Source organism: Carassius carassius, chromosome 21 (genome assembly GCF_963082965.1).
Source record: "Carassius carassius chromosome 21, fCarCar2.1, whole genome shotgun sequence".
Lineage (NCBI taxonomy): Eukaryota > Metazoa > Chordata > Actinopteri > Cypriniformes > Cyprinidae > Carassius > Carassius carassius.
Window position 1 is genome coordinate 20,257,849 of NC_081775.1, and position 17,327 is coordinate 20,275,175.

The 17,327-nt window shown below is 35.9% G+C and overlaps 3 protein-coding genes across 4 annotated transcripts; all 3 read right to left on the minus strand.

Moving 5' to 3' along the window:
* Positions 1 to 277: 277 nt before the first annotated feature.
* slc17a9a (solute carrier family 17 member 9a) lies at positions 278 to 8,070 on the minus strand. The gene is made up of 13 exons (XM_059503727.1): positions 7,782 to 8,070; positions 4,923 to 5,120; positions 4,705 to 4,844; positions 3,795 to 3,894; positions 3,307 to 3,431; positions 2,810 to 2,909; positions 2,554 to 2,650; positions 2,207 to 2,294; positions 1,982 to 2,016; positions 1,739 to 1,854; positions 1,511 to 1,566; positions 1,366 to 1,395; positions 278 to 760 (listed from the first exon to the last, which is right to left on the minus strand). The coding sequence occupies exons 1-13, from the start codon at positions 7,910 to 7,912 to the stop codon at positions 594 to 596; spliced, it is 1,383 nt and encodes a 460-aa protein (XP_059359710.1). The 5' UTR covers positions 7,913 to 8,070; the 3' UTR covers positions 278 to 593.
* Positions 8,071 to 8,198: 128 nt separating this feature from the next.
* gid8a (GID complex subunit 8 homolog a (S. cerevisiae)) lies at positions 8,199 to 13,532 on the minus strand. 2 transcript variants are annotated; one of them, XM_059503728.1, is made up of 5 exons: positions 13,446 to 13,532; positions 12,688 to 12,815; positions 12,382 to 12,578; positions 9,187 to 9,384; positions 8,199 to 9,013 (listed from the first exon to the last, which is right to left on the minus strand). In XM_059503728.1, exons 2-5 carry the CDS (start codon positions 12,806 to 12,808, stop codon positions 8,840 to 8,842), a joined length of 690 nt encoding a protein of 229 aa, XP_059359711.1. In that variant the 5' UTR covers positions 12,809 to 12,815; positions 13,446 to 13,532; the 3' UTR covers positions 8,199 to 8,839. The 2 variants fall into 2 exon arrangements, with proteins under 2 accessions (XP_059359711.1, XP_059359712.1); XM_059503729.1 differs by lacking the exon at positions 13,446 to 13,532 and adding an exon at positions 12,899 to 12,933.
* A 1,657-nt stretch (positions 13,533 to 15,189) lies between these two features.
* Positions 15,190 to 16,127, minus strand: si:ch211-196c10.13 (oligodendrocyte transcription factor 2). The gene has a single exon (XM_059502813.1). It carries the CDS (start codon positions 15,862 to 15,864, stop codon positions 15,355 to 15,357), a length of 510 nt encoding a protein of 169 aa, XP_059358796.1. The 5' UTR covers positions 15,865 to 16,127; the 3' UTR covers positions 15,190 to 15,354.
* Between the last annotated feature and the right edge of the window lie 1,200 nt (positions 16,128 to 17,327).

A 17,327-nucleotide genomic window follows, 5' to 3' on the forward strand; every position in this document is an offset into this window, starting at 1 on the left:
AGAACACCGGTTCACTGGATGACAGGGGTCTTTTACTGTCTATGGTCTTCTGTCATCGAGAGGACATGGCTCAGAAAACAAAACAGTAACCCTTATATTCCCTAATGTCATGTGTTTTTAAAGAACGGTAAACAATCAATTTTGGTACTGTTTGTAATGACCCTTAATGTTTCACTGATTTGTGATTTGTGATCATGCAGCTTTGATTTGTCCTCTGTCTCCACCTTCTGGTGAGTGAAAGGACTTTCATCGAATCATTTGTGGGCCACACAAGAAACACTTAAGATGGAGACAGTTTAATTATTCCAATCATATTAGTGGAATGACAATTTTCCTACTATTTCAAATATTTCAGATTAAATTAATTAACATTTTAGATAAATATTTGTTATACAAAACATAAAACGTAAAACGTAAAAACTGCATACATTTGAACCAGCCCTGCCAAATATTTTAATACACATTTAATTTAATAAATATATACTCTCTAAAACGTCATATAAAACACAAGTGTTGAGGAGTTTCAATCCATTTGTTACAAATGACAAATAAGTAAACCCCAATATGTCTCTGTTTTGTTTTTGTATTTGTCGTCAGCATGATGTTGAAATCATCTGAGGCTGATCAACTCGTTTTGCTTCACCCAGCGCTATGAATACGGTGACACCAATAACGTTCACCGCAGCCAGGACTGAGAACACATTCACCCAGGAACCTGTGACCTCAATCATGTAGCCAGACATGTACACCAACAACAAACCTGTGAAGTACAGTAAAAAGAGAATAAGAGATGGGGAGAGAAGAATTAACTGTACAAATGAGGTAGGATATTAGATATAAGTAATTGCACAGGGCTTGAATATGAATTGAATATTCATATTCATATTCTTGAATATGAAACGAAATAAAATTTTGCAGATTAGTTTAAATTATGAGAAAGAAGTTACAATTTTGACACACTCAAAGTGATTAGATCTTGAAATTATGGCATACAAAGTCATAATTATGAGATGCAAAATCTAAATTATGATAAAAAATGATTGTTATATGAAGTCCAAATTGACAATTATGACAATTTTAAATTATAACAGAAAATTATGAAATAAAAAGCCAATTAGTGTCATATACTTCTTTTATCATAATTTATATAATTATGTTTGTTGTAGTTTTAACTTATATAATTACATTGTCAACAGTTTCAGATTAAAGATTACGTCAGTATTAGATTACTTTATTATTGAATTTTTTCTAATTGTCAAATATAATTTAGATTGTGTATACTGACCTATTAAAAAGTATATGAGGACATTACATTGACTGTATACATGTAATTGGTTATATAACAGAAAAAGGATTATAACCCACCAGTAAAAGCAGAACATGTGTTCATAACCCCTGTAAGAAAGAGAGCAGCATATTTAGAACAATGCTTAATACATATTGTGATAATAAAATTAAATTAAACATTCCTGGATTTTTTTTTCTTTTTTACAAGCAGAGGTGGACTCACCAAACAGGGCTCCTGCACATGATGGTGCCTGGTCATGCACATTCACAGACACCCCGCTGCACATGGAAATACACACACATATTACTCTTGTTTTATTACCTCTTCACTATACAATCAGCTGTTGATTGCCAAAATCTTCTACACATTTATATTTGCGCATGAAAGATCTAATAGACTAATCAATGCTGTATTTTAGATCATGTTTTGGATATGGCAGTTCATTCTAACCTGTTATTAAATGTGGACAGTCCAACAGCCACAGACACACATGCCACGGCATGGATAAAGCTGTCTGTCTTACAGAGAAGGAAGATGAACACACTGGCTACTCCCATTGCAAAGAACTACACAAGCATGTTTTCGAACAGACACACACAAACACAACATATTACATAATGCAATTCATGAATTGTTAATGTAATTTTACTCTATATCAGGACACGTAAAAGCTCATAGCTGATGTTATGTTACCTGCATCAGTTTCCTTACAGTCGCAGTCCCGCAGCCTGACATAAAGACATACATGTGATTAATTAATGACAGAAAATTACAAAAGGAAGCAAGAAGGTCCACACCTAAACCTAATTACCAGTGTGGAATAAGCAGACTGTATGTAAACGTACAAATAAGATGCAGAAATTCATACAAATTAGACACCAATTCACTTTGCTATGAGATTGTGTTGGTTTTATTCACCTTGCCTAACGAGATGATCAGAGATCGAGCCTCCAAACAGTGAAGTGGGCAGCGCTACAAACCAAGGGATCACATTAAACACCCAATCCTGTCATCAAAGAAAATAGAGAATATGCTTTAATAAGTGACAACATCAGACGACCAGTGGTAGCAACATCAAAACCTCATGCGCTTCCTCTAGCCTGGGTGCACAAAAACTCAAACACCATCTTATGATTAAACATCTTGTTTAGTAATGCATATTCACTACTGCATATTAACATTATTGGTAAGTACACTGGGAGTGTAAACACTAATAAAAAGAGAAAGAACCAAAAATATTGACTAATGTGCAATGGCTGGCATACCTTGGCATAAGGAAACATGTCTTTGAAGAATGTTGGTAGCCATGACATGAGTGTGTAATATGTGCTACTAAAGCAGAGATGAGCAATGATCATAGCCCTAAAAAAAAAGTTTTTATTAACATATTATATATGAGAATGAGTTTCCTAAAAACAAAACAGTCATGACACAATATTTTGGAATAATAATAATTTAAAAAAAAACAATAAGTGAAAGAAGAGGGTAAAATGAGGGATATGTTGATGTTTTGAACCTCACCAGACACTAGGCTCTCTAAGGAGATTCAGCCAATTGACTTTAGAGGATTCAGACGTAGAACTACTGCTGATCCACAGTGAGTCGAGAGAGAGACTTGGACCTGTAACAAACAATCAAACAAACTCTGTACGGACACATTTAAAACTGTAATATATAACAAACAAGATTTCTGAAGATATTACAGGTCCGCGGTATAGAAATCTCTTATTCTGTAGTGCTGCATAGTGACAAGTCACATTTTTAAAAACAGGGTATTGTAAAACAACACTGGCAAAAAAGATCCAATTATTCTATCCACATAGTTTCTATGGCAAACACAAATACTGAATCCAACACTGATTTACTCTGATTCACTGCGACTTCTCTAAGAGTCTTCATTATACAAACTCTGACCTTCAGAGCAATAAAATAGCACTCAATCAAGAACGAGTGCAAAATCTCGAGAACAATACTACTTAAGCTTGTAAAGGACCCCAATTTAAGTACAATTTAAGTACCTTGCAGAAGATATTTCCATACACAACACGTCCAGCAAACACCAAGGAGACCAGCTCCATAAAACACACTCCCCCATCCAAACCAGTCCAGCATCAGGGAACCTACACCTCCAACCAGCATCATCCTAAAAGAGACCAACATCTCAATGACAATAGTGTGGAATAGGGATAGGAGGAAATATCGAATCTTATAGAATACTTTTATGATAAGAAATTGATGTAAACACAGGCAAAATAAATCTGATATAAAATATATATGAAAATGTAACCATGTGCAGTAATATTGAAAGCTGAGGATGCAACGAATCGTGACATTAAGTGAATCGAATTGTGAAATCAGTAAAGATTCACACCCCTAGAGTAATGGTAATGGTATGTAATTCCAGAGGCGCTTGCATACAAGAGTGAATTAGTTTTATTTTACACTTCAAATAAATACAAATATGACTTCAGATAGAATGATTGGGAAAACTATAATTATAACTTACCCTAGGTAGCACCCACAGGCCAGAGTGCTCATCAGTAAACCTCTCTCTCCCTCCGTCACACGCTGAGCACAGATACTGACAAGAGAAGGGTAGTGAACCCCTAAAAACACAAACTCACAATCATGTTCTACTGAGAAATGCTTTTTACCTTTATGGGGCTTTGGAAGCCCATTTCTGCCATATAAGAAAAAAGTATGAGATAAAAAAGTAAATACTAAGGCACATAAGATACTATAATTATAAGATTAAAAGTCTAAATTGTGACATACTAAGCCATAATTATGTGATGAGAAGTATTAAATTATATTTTATATGGGTGACTCAGAAATCAAAGTTATGCCAGAATTATGACAAAGTAATACTTTTGACCAAATATTCTTAATACCTACTAAGTCATAAGTGAGATAAAAAGTTGGTTTTTATATCAAATGAATTACAAAATTATTACATTATACATATTTATTTTGTCGTCATTTTGACTATTTAATCTCATAATTATGAATTTCTGTCATAATTTAGATTTTTTTAAATAATGTTAACTTTTATGTCATATACTGCATGTCATTTCAACTGTTTTTCAAAATTTCAATTTATTATGTCAAAATGATAAAGTACCAAAGGTGAACATGTTGGTTTACAATAGTGGCAGAAAAAATACAAGTAAATGTAAAAATGTGTGATGTCTAAAATGAACAACTGAAATTAGTCAGGGTGATCTGATTCTGATTAAGTACAGCCAACGCCCCAGCAACCGATTTTACAGACTTGCTGGTGGAAATTTCAAGTTCAAACATGTTGATAGATAACTGAGACTATTTCTGTACATTTCTGAGTTAATGAGTTTTTCTCTCTAAATTCCCCTCATTCCTCTTACAGTTTTCTCCCCAGCTGTCTCTCACAGTGGTCTCACCTTGCATCACACCCAATAGAAACCTGGTCGCTGTCATGGTAACAAGAGGTCGGAGTCCAATATTGGCTAGAAGTGGAGTGATAGCCGTCATCACGGCCCAGGAGGAGGTGGACAGCAGCAGTACTCTCTCTCCTCCTATCCTGAAAAAACAATGCTCATCATCATCAGCTACTTTCCATAATTGATCTACAACCTTTAACCTTCACCAAAACACTCACCTATCACTTGCATGTCCACCAAGTACCTGAGTGAAACAATAACCCCAGAAAAAAGCACCCAGCACTATGCCAGTCTCTGACTTGCTCCATCCAAATTCTTTTGCCATGGTGACAGCACAGATTGGCATGGCCATCCGTGACCAGTAGAGAAGACATGTGACTAACAGAAGCATCAGGGTCCAGGTCCGGGCCAGTGACCTGCAGCAGGTGGGACATTATAATTACAACAGTGTATTAATCTGGTGGCCCAGAGCACAGCACATTTTAGGTGCCTCACTCTGCAAACAATAAGTTACAAGTTAGGCAAGATATACAATTGATTGTATGGGATACTTAAACAAAATTATCAGTAACCTTTCAAAAGACCTACTGTAAAACATCCTGCATATCTAATAAACAAAAATGAACACTGATTCTTACTTCTTTTTTTACTTTGTCTTCATGATACTCATTCAGAACCACATCTCAGCAATTGTAAACATTCTTTAATAAAAAAAAGTGTTAATTTTTCATGCTTTTAATATCTATTGAAAGCCCATGTTTATATCATAGTATCTCAACACAGTTTTGAGAAACAACCGTTCTGTAAACTAAGAATTTAATCTTGTTCCACTAGTATTACTGTACTACCATGGTATATTTTTATTGACTGATTGATCGATTGATTGGACTCATCCAGCAAATACTTTACCAGGGGACTGGAGAGACAAAGTAGACATTGCAACGATTTCCAGGAAGTTAAAATGTTTGTTGAATGCTCATATTCATCATTTATCATGGTATCTGAGCAGTGTTTTCAAAGAGCCATCCTGTAACCTCAGAATTTGATTACGGTCACCAAACAGTAAATACACCGTCAGTAACAGAGGTAACAGTAACGTGTTACCAGTGCAATGGTGTATGTGTATACATACAAATTGTTATACATAAACATAGATGTGTAGTGTGCATAGAAATCGTGTACTTTATCTGTTCAGTCCTTGATAGTCCTAACTCTCTCTTACATTTTATATATATATATATATATATATATATATATATATATATATATATATATATATATATACATATATATATATATTCACATACACACACACACACACACACAGGTGCATCATAATAAATTAGAATGTCATGGAAAATGTAATTTATTTCAGTAATTCAACTTAAACTGTGAAACTCGTGTATTAAATTAATTCAATGCACACAGACTGAAGTGGTTTAAGTCTTTGGTTCTTTTAATTGTGATGATTTGGCTCACACTTAACAAAAACCCACCAATTCACTATCTCTACAAATTAGAATATGGTAAAACACCAATCAGCTAATCAACTCAAAACACCTGCAAAGGTTTCCTGAGCCTTCAAAATTGGTCTCTCAGTTTGGTTCACTAGGCTACACAATCATGGGGAAGGCTGCTGATCTGACAGTTGTCCAGAAGACAATCATTGACACCCTTCACAATGAGGGTAAGGCACAAACATTCATTGCCAAAGAAGCTGACTGTTCACAGAGTGCTGTATCCAAGCATGTTAACAGAAAGTTGAGTGGAAGGAAAAAGTGTGGAAGAAAAAGATGCACAACCAACCGAGATTGTGAAGCAAAATCAATTCAAGAATTTGAGTGAAATACAGTTGTTGTATTCCTCTTGTTAAGCCACTCCTAAACCACAGACAATGTCAGAGGCATTTTACCTGGGCTAAGGAGAAAAAGAACTGGACTGTTGCAAAGTGGTTCAAAGTCTTCTTTTCAGATGAGAGCAAGTTTTGTATTTTGGTTGGATACCAAGGTCCTAGAGTCTGGAGGAAGGGTGGAGAAGCTTATAGCCCAAGGTGCTTGAAGTCCAGTGTTAAGTTTCCACAGTCTGTGATGATTTGGGGTGCAATGTCATCTGCTGGTGTTCATCCATTGTGTTTTTTGAAAACCAAAGTCACTGCACCCATTTACCAAGACATTTTGGAGCATTTCATGCTTCCTTCTGCTGACCAGCTTTTTGAAGATGCTGATTTCATTTTCCAGCAGGATTTGGTACCTGCTCACACTGCCAAAAGCACCAAAAGTTGGTTAAATGACCATGGTGACGTGTGCTTGACTGGCCAGCAAACTCGCCAGACCTGAACCCCATAGAGAATCTATGAGGTATTGTCAAGAGGAAAATGAGAAACAAGAGACCAAACAATGAAGATGAGCTGAAGGCCACTGTCAAAGAAAACTGTGCTTCCATTCCACCTCAGCAGTGCCACAAACTGATCACTAACATGACACGCTGAACTGAGGCAGTAATTAAAGCAAAATGAGCCCCTACCAAGTATTGAGTACATGTACAGTAAATGAACATACTTTCCAGAAGGCCAACAATTAACTAAATTATTATTATTTTTTATTTTATTGGTCTTATGGAGTATTCCAATTTGTTGAGATTACTGAAATTATGTTGAGTGAATTGAACTTTTCCACGACATTCTAATTTATTGAGATGTACGTTATACAAATACACACACACACACACACACACACACACTATATATATACATATATTTATATATATATATATATATATATATATATATATATATTATATACACACCCAAAGTTAGGAAACCATCAGGGACCGCATAGACAAAGTAGATTTCCATGGAACTATTGCCAGGAAGCGAAACTAAAGAGAGGTCTTTGGAGGAAAGCGATGTGAATTTCACTGTCCACTGATAACTCCCACTGATGATACGAGTGATTAACGCGCTTCAGAGAGTGGAGTTCACAACAGAAACTATTGTTGGTACAGTTGACGAACAAATACACTATGACATTTAGCATTGTTTCTAATCTCCTTAAATAAACAAGATATTTTTATCATACCTTGGCCATACTGTTGTCTTGTGGTTAATGTGCGTTATCTTTAGTCCGGACGTGTCACACACATTGCTGACATGTGTTTTCACAGAGTCCACAGATGTTTGGAAGTGATCGGATTCATGTTCAGCAGCCATTAAATCCAACCGAGTAAAAACCGGACACTGAGGGCCGGTTCTGTTCCGAAAAGGAAAGTTTACTACTGCATTTATAGCGCTCGCAGTAACAAAAAGAAGGCGGAAACGATCGCCGCCACACCTACATTAAATGTTTGAAGAGCAACTCATCCTGGTTTGCATTCATTTTTAAGTACTGACGGTGATTATTATCTAGGAACGTAGTAACTCTTGTGCGTGTAATTATGCAACATCGTACTGTATTAAATATAGAACCTGTTTCAGAAAAACTCCAGTAAACAAAATATACTGTGAAATCAACTTTATCCCAAACAGGCAGTACAAAATGTGAACAAAAGCGAAAGACAAAAATCATAAACATAAGGCTTTAAGTCTGTAATGACAATATTTGTTGTTTTACAATTAAAATAGCTTATTTAATGTTGGTCTAAAACTCAACACTTAACTCACATTATCAGCATCTGCAGCTTCTCATAAATAAAAAATGAAGTTGTCAGATCCACAAAAAAGATAGTTATATTATATCAGTCTTTTTCTTTCCATCCAGGAGCTAATATTTCCCATAAAAGCAGCCTAATATAAGCATGAGGACATACTGTACTGTATGTGAAACCAGTGAAGAGGTTGACATAAAATATAAATAAAAATTACAAAACCCATGTGACAAACTGAAAATGAGTAAAAACAGTACCATAGGAATATTACGTTCTTCAGAAAATAGGCTACCAGCATAGTAAATGGTAGATTACAATACAAATTTAGGTTTACAGTTTTGTTTGAAATAAAATCATATACTGTTGCTTAAGTTACTTTTTTATAGAGGCATCAAGAAAAACAACAACATTAGATATAGATTTATATTTGCTATGCAGTCACTGACTGTTCATAAATAAGACAATTCAAATGTGTCCATGTGGATTAGAGTCTCTACTTGGGGTCCTCAATGGTGCCCTTGCTGAGGTCTGTCATTCTGGAGTATTTCACTTTTTTCTGGTCCAGTTCGTTCTGAGCCCACAGTAAAAGCTTCAGCAGCTTTGCTAATTTTGGAGTAGATTCTCTGTTCTCAAAGTCTAGAACAGCCTGGTTCACCTCGCTCCACACCTACAAAGGGAGACAGAAACCAGCAATAAGAAGGGAGTAATGAGACCAGAATTTACAACAGGTACAGTAATCCCCCATACTTACTTTATATAAACAGGACAATCAACTGTCATGGAAACAAAGATCACTAACCCATTATGATTGTTATGTTCTACACAAATAATCACACATACCTTCTGCCTCTGCATCATGTTGAGCAGGTCTCCAAACGGTGATTCTTCAGGGTTGTCGAAGGCAAGCAGTGCCAGGGTTCGCTCCATCTCAGTAAGGCATTCTCTGCTCTCCTCTCCCTGTTCGGCGAGCTGTGACTGCGCAAACTCCAGCGCCGCCTCAGTCTCCCGCAGACGGATGAGCTCAATCAGATGCTGCTGCTACAAGAAAAGTTAACAACAGTTTCACAGTAAGGCTCAGGTCATGTTTCACTATTAGATTTGTTTTCTTTTCAGCACTTTTCGTTTTTTGTCATCTGGAATGGGTTTGAGGCCTTCATTACTACATTTGCATGTGTACTGTAGAACACAACATGCCAATGGATTCTGTTATGGTTTACATCTAGGGATTCAATGATACCTTTTTTTCAGAACTGATCCGATACCGATCCAATCCGATACCAGCACAGTTTTTTTTTTTAAATCAATGTAGAATTTCTGTACTTCTCTGTGTTGACCTGATCATCACTATTTTGAGTTAAGCACAATCTACTACATTTACACAACTTCATTTTAATGAAAAATAACAAATGAAAAAATATCTAATCATTATATATGACAAAAACACTTATGAATTAGGTTAGTGGATAATTCAGCTGCAAAAGATACTTTAGATTCTTGAAAAATCACAGGTGCACAGAATGATGAGCTTGAAACAACACAGAGTCACAGTGTTCAGGCTGCGCAGCCCTCCGAGTCTACATAGAGAAGTAAGTACAACACACAAGCTGCTCGGCTCGTGTTCATCTTCAGTTCTCTCTTCACAGCAGTTTAGTCAGTGTACTGTTTGAGTAAATGAATTACTCTGGGATATTGTTTTATTTTGACTCAGAGGGAGTGTTTGCCACGTAAAAAAAGTAAATAACTTAAGTAATTAATGGATTAATGCTTACTGGAGACATGAACCGGTTTAAACGATTCAGTCAAATTTGGTGAACTGGTTCAACCAGTTCAATAAGAAGTGTGCCTTTCGTGGGGCTTGTCTGACTGATACCCGATCAGCAGAAAATACCAGTATCAGAGCCGATACTGATCCCGAGTATCGGATTGATGCACCCCCAAGTTTACAATGGCTCTCCAAAATGCTCTGTAAGGCCTGGTTTACACCTGGTATTTTACATGCATTTTCATTGATCTAATCACAATAGAACAACACTAAATATAGGTGTGAACTAGAGCCCTGTGCAGGACTGTTTTCTTAAACTCACACCCACCCGCTCCCGCTGAATGTATGACCAGGCCCGCCCGCTTTGCAACCTATGTGTTCCACTTCCGCCCGCTCCCGCAGACTTCATCTCAGAGCTTGTGAAAAATGTACACATATAGGTACTCAGACTAAATATTCATTCAAGTTAACATCCAGAATAACAGATTTTAAAAGTGATTGCATTTAAATAATATGAAGTAACTGATGCTAAACTAAAGCACCACATATGACAAAAACACTGGGTATTTTTTTATTAGCGTTATAAAACATTAACCGTTAAAATCAAAACTGCAACTAACGGCACCTCAGTTTTTAAACGCAGTCTAGGCCTACTGCATACATGCACCAAACAATTAACTAGGAAATAACTTTATCATTAAATAAATAAAACACAGGGAACTTTAAAAATACGCTAGATGTAATTTTAACAAAATAAATACAAAACGAAATAAAACAAAATAGAATGCTTTTCAAAAAATCTAACAGATTTCACATTCACAATAGCTTGCTTAACAGGCTATTGAAAAAAAGAAAACAAATAATACTAATATATATAGCCTATATATATATATATATATATATATATATATATATATATATATATATATATATATATATATATATATATATATAAAATGTAGGGTCTAGTCGTAGACTACTTAAATTAATTTGATAATTTATTGCTTTGACTACTCCAAAGTATGAAGGAAAAGTATATTGCTGACTGACTGCAGTCCCAGACTTGTGCGTCTTTCTTCCAAGATCCACCTATACACACTGAAAGTGCTCTCTGATGGCGCAGTAGATGCGGGGATGCTCAAAATAAAATATGTGAATTTTGAGAGGACAGGAAAATCACTCTTTCCCATTTTTTTCAGTGACAAATGAGAATTGTTTTCAGATGTCTGACTTGCCTTGCTTTGCTTTTGTCAAGTAAATAGCATCTTTAATTTTCTTCTCAACTTCTTATGTTGACTCCATTTCTACTACACACCACCATTCCCTGCGGGTCTCCTGAAAATGTTCTGACCGCCCCCTTTGGCCCGCAGCAAAGGTAAAACCACCCACTCCCGCGAGATTTGCATTGGGTCCCGCAGGAGCCCAAACCCAATGCAGCCCTCTAGTGTGAACCCAGTCTAAAACATACTTGTCCAATTTCATCCACTTCCAGAGGTGGTTACAGATTGCTTTCATAAAGTAGACACTCACGTGGACAAATGCATTCAAGCAACCACAAGAGACCACCGTCTTGTTGCCCACTTTCCTAAAATGTAACTGTGGTGGGACAGGTTGAGAAAGCACAACAAAACAGTCAATTCAAACTATGCTACATTGTGCCAAAACACACAGTTTGGGATTCAAATTTCAGTTACCTTATGAAGGTTTCACATGGCATGAATTTAACCTCCCAGTTTTCACTCGCAGACAGTTTTGTGAAACTAGCAGATTAATCCCCAAAATCTGGGACAAACTTGTGCTTATTCACAAGTGACATTTTTTGTATTTGCATTGTTTTGACTGTTCTCTGTAAATTCATGCCACAATTGATCAATTATTTGTAAAAGGTCTAAACGTTATTGGTCAAACTACTTTTCAGTAATTACCTTCACCAATTATGAAAACAACAGGAAAACAAAGCCAAAACCCAGGCATTTTAGGCAATTTAGAAATCCAGGCCAGGAAATGTTCAGTAAAAAGACGACAAATATCATCCTATGTTACCATTCATATTATTTCCTATGCATGTAAGCAGTGTAATGGATTTGTATCCATATTTGTATTTGTGTGCCACATTCAGGCCTTTTGCAAAAGTTATGCATGACAAAACATGTAGGGACTGTGTAAACGAAATCCAAGCGGGGAAACACATTTAAAACGCATCTTAATACCAGGTGTGATCAGGACTTTAGACATCTCCCTCCCAGCATGTCCAAATGAGGTCAGAAGTTTACCTGAAGGTGAAAGTAAAGGTATCGATTGGTGTCGAGGAGATCAGGGTGGAGGCTGTTAATGAGAGCAATGGCTTCCTGGATCTGACCTTTCAAAACCATTTCCCTGATCTTTATCCTCTCATCCAGAGAGTCTAGGTCCACATTCGGCTCAATCCCAGATTCCATACGAAACTTCTCTGCAGCCTCTTTAAATCCCTCTGTGGAATACAATCATGATCAGAGGGGAAGTTTCATTCCTTTTCATTTACACAGATCTGTGCATATGACATTAATTAAGCACTATACTATAAGATAATACTGACATACCTGTTACTAGATAGTTCATGATGAGCCTATTCATATCTGCCCTCTGAATGTGCACATTATTCAGTTTATCCATCCATTCCTCCTTTGTAATATCTTCAGTCTTTTCTGAATAACTCATCATGGATGTACTGTGGTAAACACGACATGTAAACACATGTAAAAACAAAAAAACAATTTGCACAGATCCAATATAAAATGCATGTGCACTCACTTTTAAATGCTATTATCAGTGAAGCAGATTTATTCACTTTTAGTGAACAATGTTTCTTGCGGTCCATATTATCAAAAAGACGCTTATTTTCGCTTTTATGTAGTCTAAGGTTCTGATGTAGGCGTTTGAGGGTAATTGAATGAACTGTACCGTGCACGTTCATATTTTCGCGGTGTTTCTGCTCATAGACATCACATAGACTTTCAGCCAACGACTCGATGTCCAGTAAATGGAGCATGCGACGAACGAAATTGGAATGGTGACCGTGATGCACTTGACGGGTTTAAAATTATGAAACCCTCGCTATTAAGGTATGAGTTTTCGCGTGAATTAGTCTTGCTTTTATCGAGGCATGAAAACAAACAAGCACCGAGTGAACCACAGCAGCGCACGAGACTTGCAGACGGGCTTGTTCAGCTATTTTCTAACAATAACATTTGCAAATTACCACGCATAAAAACAAAGTAACAGCCAGTTCTGTTGATTTTAACTTGTTTATTCGTGTTGTTTTTCCCCAAAATAGGAAGAATGATGATAAAATACTTACTGTTTACGGTTATTAATAACGGTGGGCCTCAACGAAGATAACGCGATAACAGTGGAGAACTCTTAACGAGACTTGAGGGGAAGTAAGTGATTGGTCAGAAGGATGACGTCACGGTTGCTGTGGCAAAGCAGTTTAGGTTGCCAGATCGGTCAAATTTATTTTATTTACGGAACATTAATATCTGGAACAAGTATTATTTATGTATTTTTATGTAGTTATTTAGTTAGTTATTTCATTCGATTTAATTTGCTTGGAAACTATTTAAGATGTTTTCTTTTTTAAATACGAACTGTTTGAACTAATATAAATTGCAGATTGCGTTTAAAGCCTATTCGAAAACTGTCAGCTTTTTTACTGTAAAGTGTTTTCCTTACAGTCGGCTTGAAATGAAAATTCACCCTATCTATTTTTTAAATGCATTATAGATCTTATAATGACTATTAACCAGTGCATCTTTCTTTCTTTCTTCAAATTGACATAATGACTAATCAAAATGTAATAACTGGACCTTAGCAATAATGACTTAATATCTTTCAAGTATTGACTGTAAATTCTCCAGCAATTTCAGTGTTTGGTTCATGAAGAGATATAACAATAACCTTTAAAGGTTTACCTTGTTATTCTAAAACCTTCCCAAAACAAGCTCGAATTTGCCTAATCCTCTTATCTAACAATGCTGTTATTCCAAAACGGGCATCAAAATATGGGTGAGAAAGATAATTGATTGTGTCTCAGACTCAGAGATTAGATGAGACTATCACCTTTATTATGTGGACCAGATGAGAAATCCCCCTGGTGGAGGGGGAGAAGGAGGGGGACATTTTTGTTGCTACATGTCTAGATAATACAGTACAATACAATACATCTATTGTTTTATTTCACTCCTCATAAGATTAAAACGACAACAGCCAGTAAATTTAGCTGATGATGACCAGAGGAGCCAATTAATTTTCTTTTTTTTTTTTTTTTTTTTTTTGTGATCTGAGGTTGAACCACACCATATGTTATTTCTCAGACAAAACAGGTGATGCAATAAAACTTTTGTCTGTGAAATTTTTGTATTGTGTGATTTTATTTCGTATTTAATTATTTTGTTAATAAAATCACTTGAATCAAAGACTGACATTCTGTAAACAGCAGGCTATAGTGATTTTGAGGGTATGAATATCTATATTTTAAAACATCAACTTAAAGGGGCTGTAGTGTTTCTTTGTGCCTCATGAAGGTTATAAAGATAAAAATATTTGGGTGATTGCATAAAAGGTTAAATTAATATTTCTCTTTAAGACTGGTCATAACTTTTCAAGTCGTTTAAATAAAAATTTATATTTGTCTAATTTGGATCTAAAAAATTATAAACTCATTACCCCTTGACTATAACGGCTAGTCAGACTAGTTCAAAACAGTCTTACCATAGTTCATAAGTTAATGCAACTGGACCCAGATTTTATATATTTTTCGTTATCTATAGTGTACAAGTTTCCATGGTTCTTTTTTATGGTTTCCGTTTTTTAAACACCTTGCTTTAAAACAACCATAGAAAATTATTTTGTAGAACATATGGTTTTCTTGCTTTAAAAACTATCATCTATTTTTGCATTTTTCAAAATACATCCTGTTTTTAATGTTGAGCTGCTTAAGCTCTTCTATAGATTAGATTTTCTGATTTGCCATGTTTTAATATACATAAAATGAATAAACAGGCCGACCTAAAAAAAAAACTCAGGCTACTTTTCCTTTCTTTTGAAATTTTTTTATTTTTGTTTTATTTTTATTTTGATTACAATTTCACAATAGCTAAAACATAAGCGACAACAAATGTGAAGAGGCTTCAGATTTCACATTCTTCCGAAAAACGAATCCCTTTTCAGTTTATTTACAGTGTTCATGTTACACTATTTACATATACTCAATCTGACAATATTTGTGGTGTCATAATGATATTCCGTGTAATGTTCTGCTCAACTATCCTCCGCATCTCCTTCAAGGCCCGAGCTTGCATCAGTATGTGGTTTTTGGCCAAGAGCAGCGTCGCTATCTTGGAGAGTCTTTTCACGTTTTCATTCGGTGTGTACGGTATGACCGCTCGCAGGTCATCCAGCGCGTCGTTAAGATCGTGCATGCGTCTTCGTTCACGCGCATTGTTAAGTAGCCGCAGCGCTCTGGGCTTCTTGACTGTTCCGCTGCTGGGCACCGAGTCTCCGTGAAATCCATTTTCCAGCCACTGAAAACTTTTCCTGTCCATTTCCGATGCTGTCTCTTCGATTATGCGATGGCCCGATGTTAATTCATCGTAGGGGTGCGTGGGAACTCCTTCACCGAGGCTCTGACCGTAGGGCGAGCTGCTCATGGACATGTGGAAGCGCAGTTCACAGTCTTTGTCACCAACCGGCAGTGGATTCATTCTCCTGATGTTCATTCTGTCAGCAAATATGACTGTAGGATTTTTCCGCGTCCCTTGTCGTTAGAGTTTGATGCAGTAAACGCCTATTTGACCTGTCGAAACTTTTGAAGGATTAACAATCTGTCCAATCAAATCTGCGCCCGTCACACAAACAACAAACAGGTGCTGTTTTGATCTATTAAGACGCGTATTGTTTGACTGTCATAAAAACAATGATATTAAAAATATGTTTACTTGATGTAAAATGGCGTTTTGCTTTCATAAACATTTAGTCCACACGTTCATAATTTTCAATCTGAATATTTTGGGGTTAAATTTTAAATGTCAGTCAAGAATTGTAGACTACATGAAAGCAAATAATTAAAGCTATAGGCCATTTTAATTATTTCACTTATTTTTTTTATGGTAATTTCTATCATTTGTATGGTAAATGGTAAAAAATTTGCTCCAGAGAATTTGATATATAATTTTTTATTGGTGATATTCTGTCATATAAACTGACTTTGTGAGGAATGTAAAAGACTGGCTCTGCTTTTGGAAACTGGGTCATCACGCCAAGTTACTACTGGGTGTTACTCTAACCTGTGTATGCATGCAAGAGAGTGGAGACATTTTCAAAAATCTCGCTCAAAAAGTCGGAAGGAAACTGAGCTTCACACAAACACTGTTTCTGAATGACAATAGGCCCCTGGTAATAGTAAATGCAAAAAAAAAAAACTGTACTGTCTGTAACACATGATTTATTTTAGGATAACAGTTGGCCCCCATTTTGTAAACAGATTTTATGTCAGTCAAAAGTGATATAATAAATGACAATATTCCTCCCACACCCAAGAAATGCAGTATTTTGTGATAAGGAGAAACACATCTGTTCAATAAGTGAGAGCTGATGGCCTAATTTGTTTATTCTAATCATTCAAATGCAAACATGATTCTATTAGCCATGTAAAATAATGATAGACTCAAAAATAATATGAAATATTTTGAGAAAACAAAAACAACAACATTTTGGATCATTGGCAGTGCTGAGTGAGCCTGGTCTCATGAAAATGTGTATACATATTAGGCCAAATACAAACAGAAAATCGTGGTTTTGATACACATATTGACTTTGGTGTGCATATGATACTCACATGTTTGACATGCATATAATACAGCATATATGATTTGTTGGCGTGCATATGTTACACAGCTTTTCCAGAACATATGATACGCATCTACCCCACACCCCTAATCCTACCCATTGCGTATCATATGCATACCAAAGTCAATTTCTGCATTTAAATAGAATAAAAATGTAAACATTAACTCATGCTATTGATACACACTTTCATTAGATCGGTTTGGCTGGAGAAACAAATGAGAATTTTCAGATTCATACCAAAAAACATTGGTTATAATGTTTTCTGTGTCCTTTGATCATCTTTGGAACACAAATTAAGATATTTTTTATTAAATTCAAGAGCTTTCTGACCCGG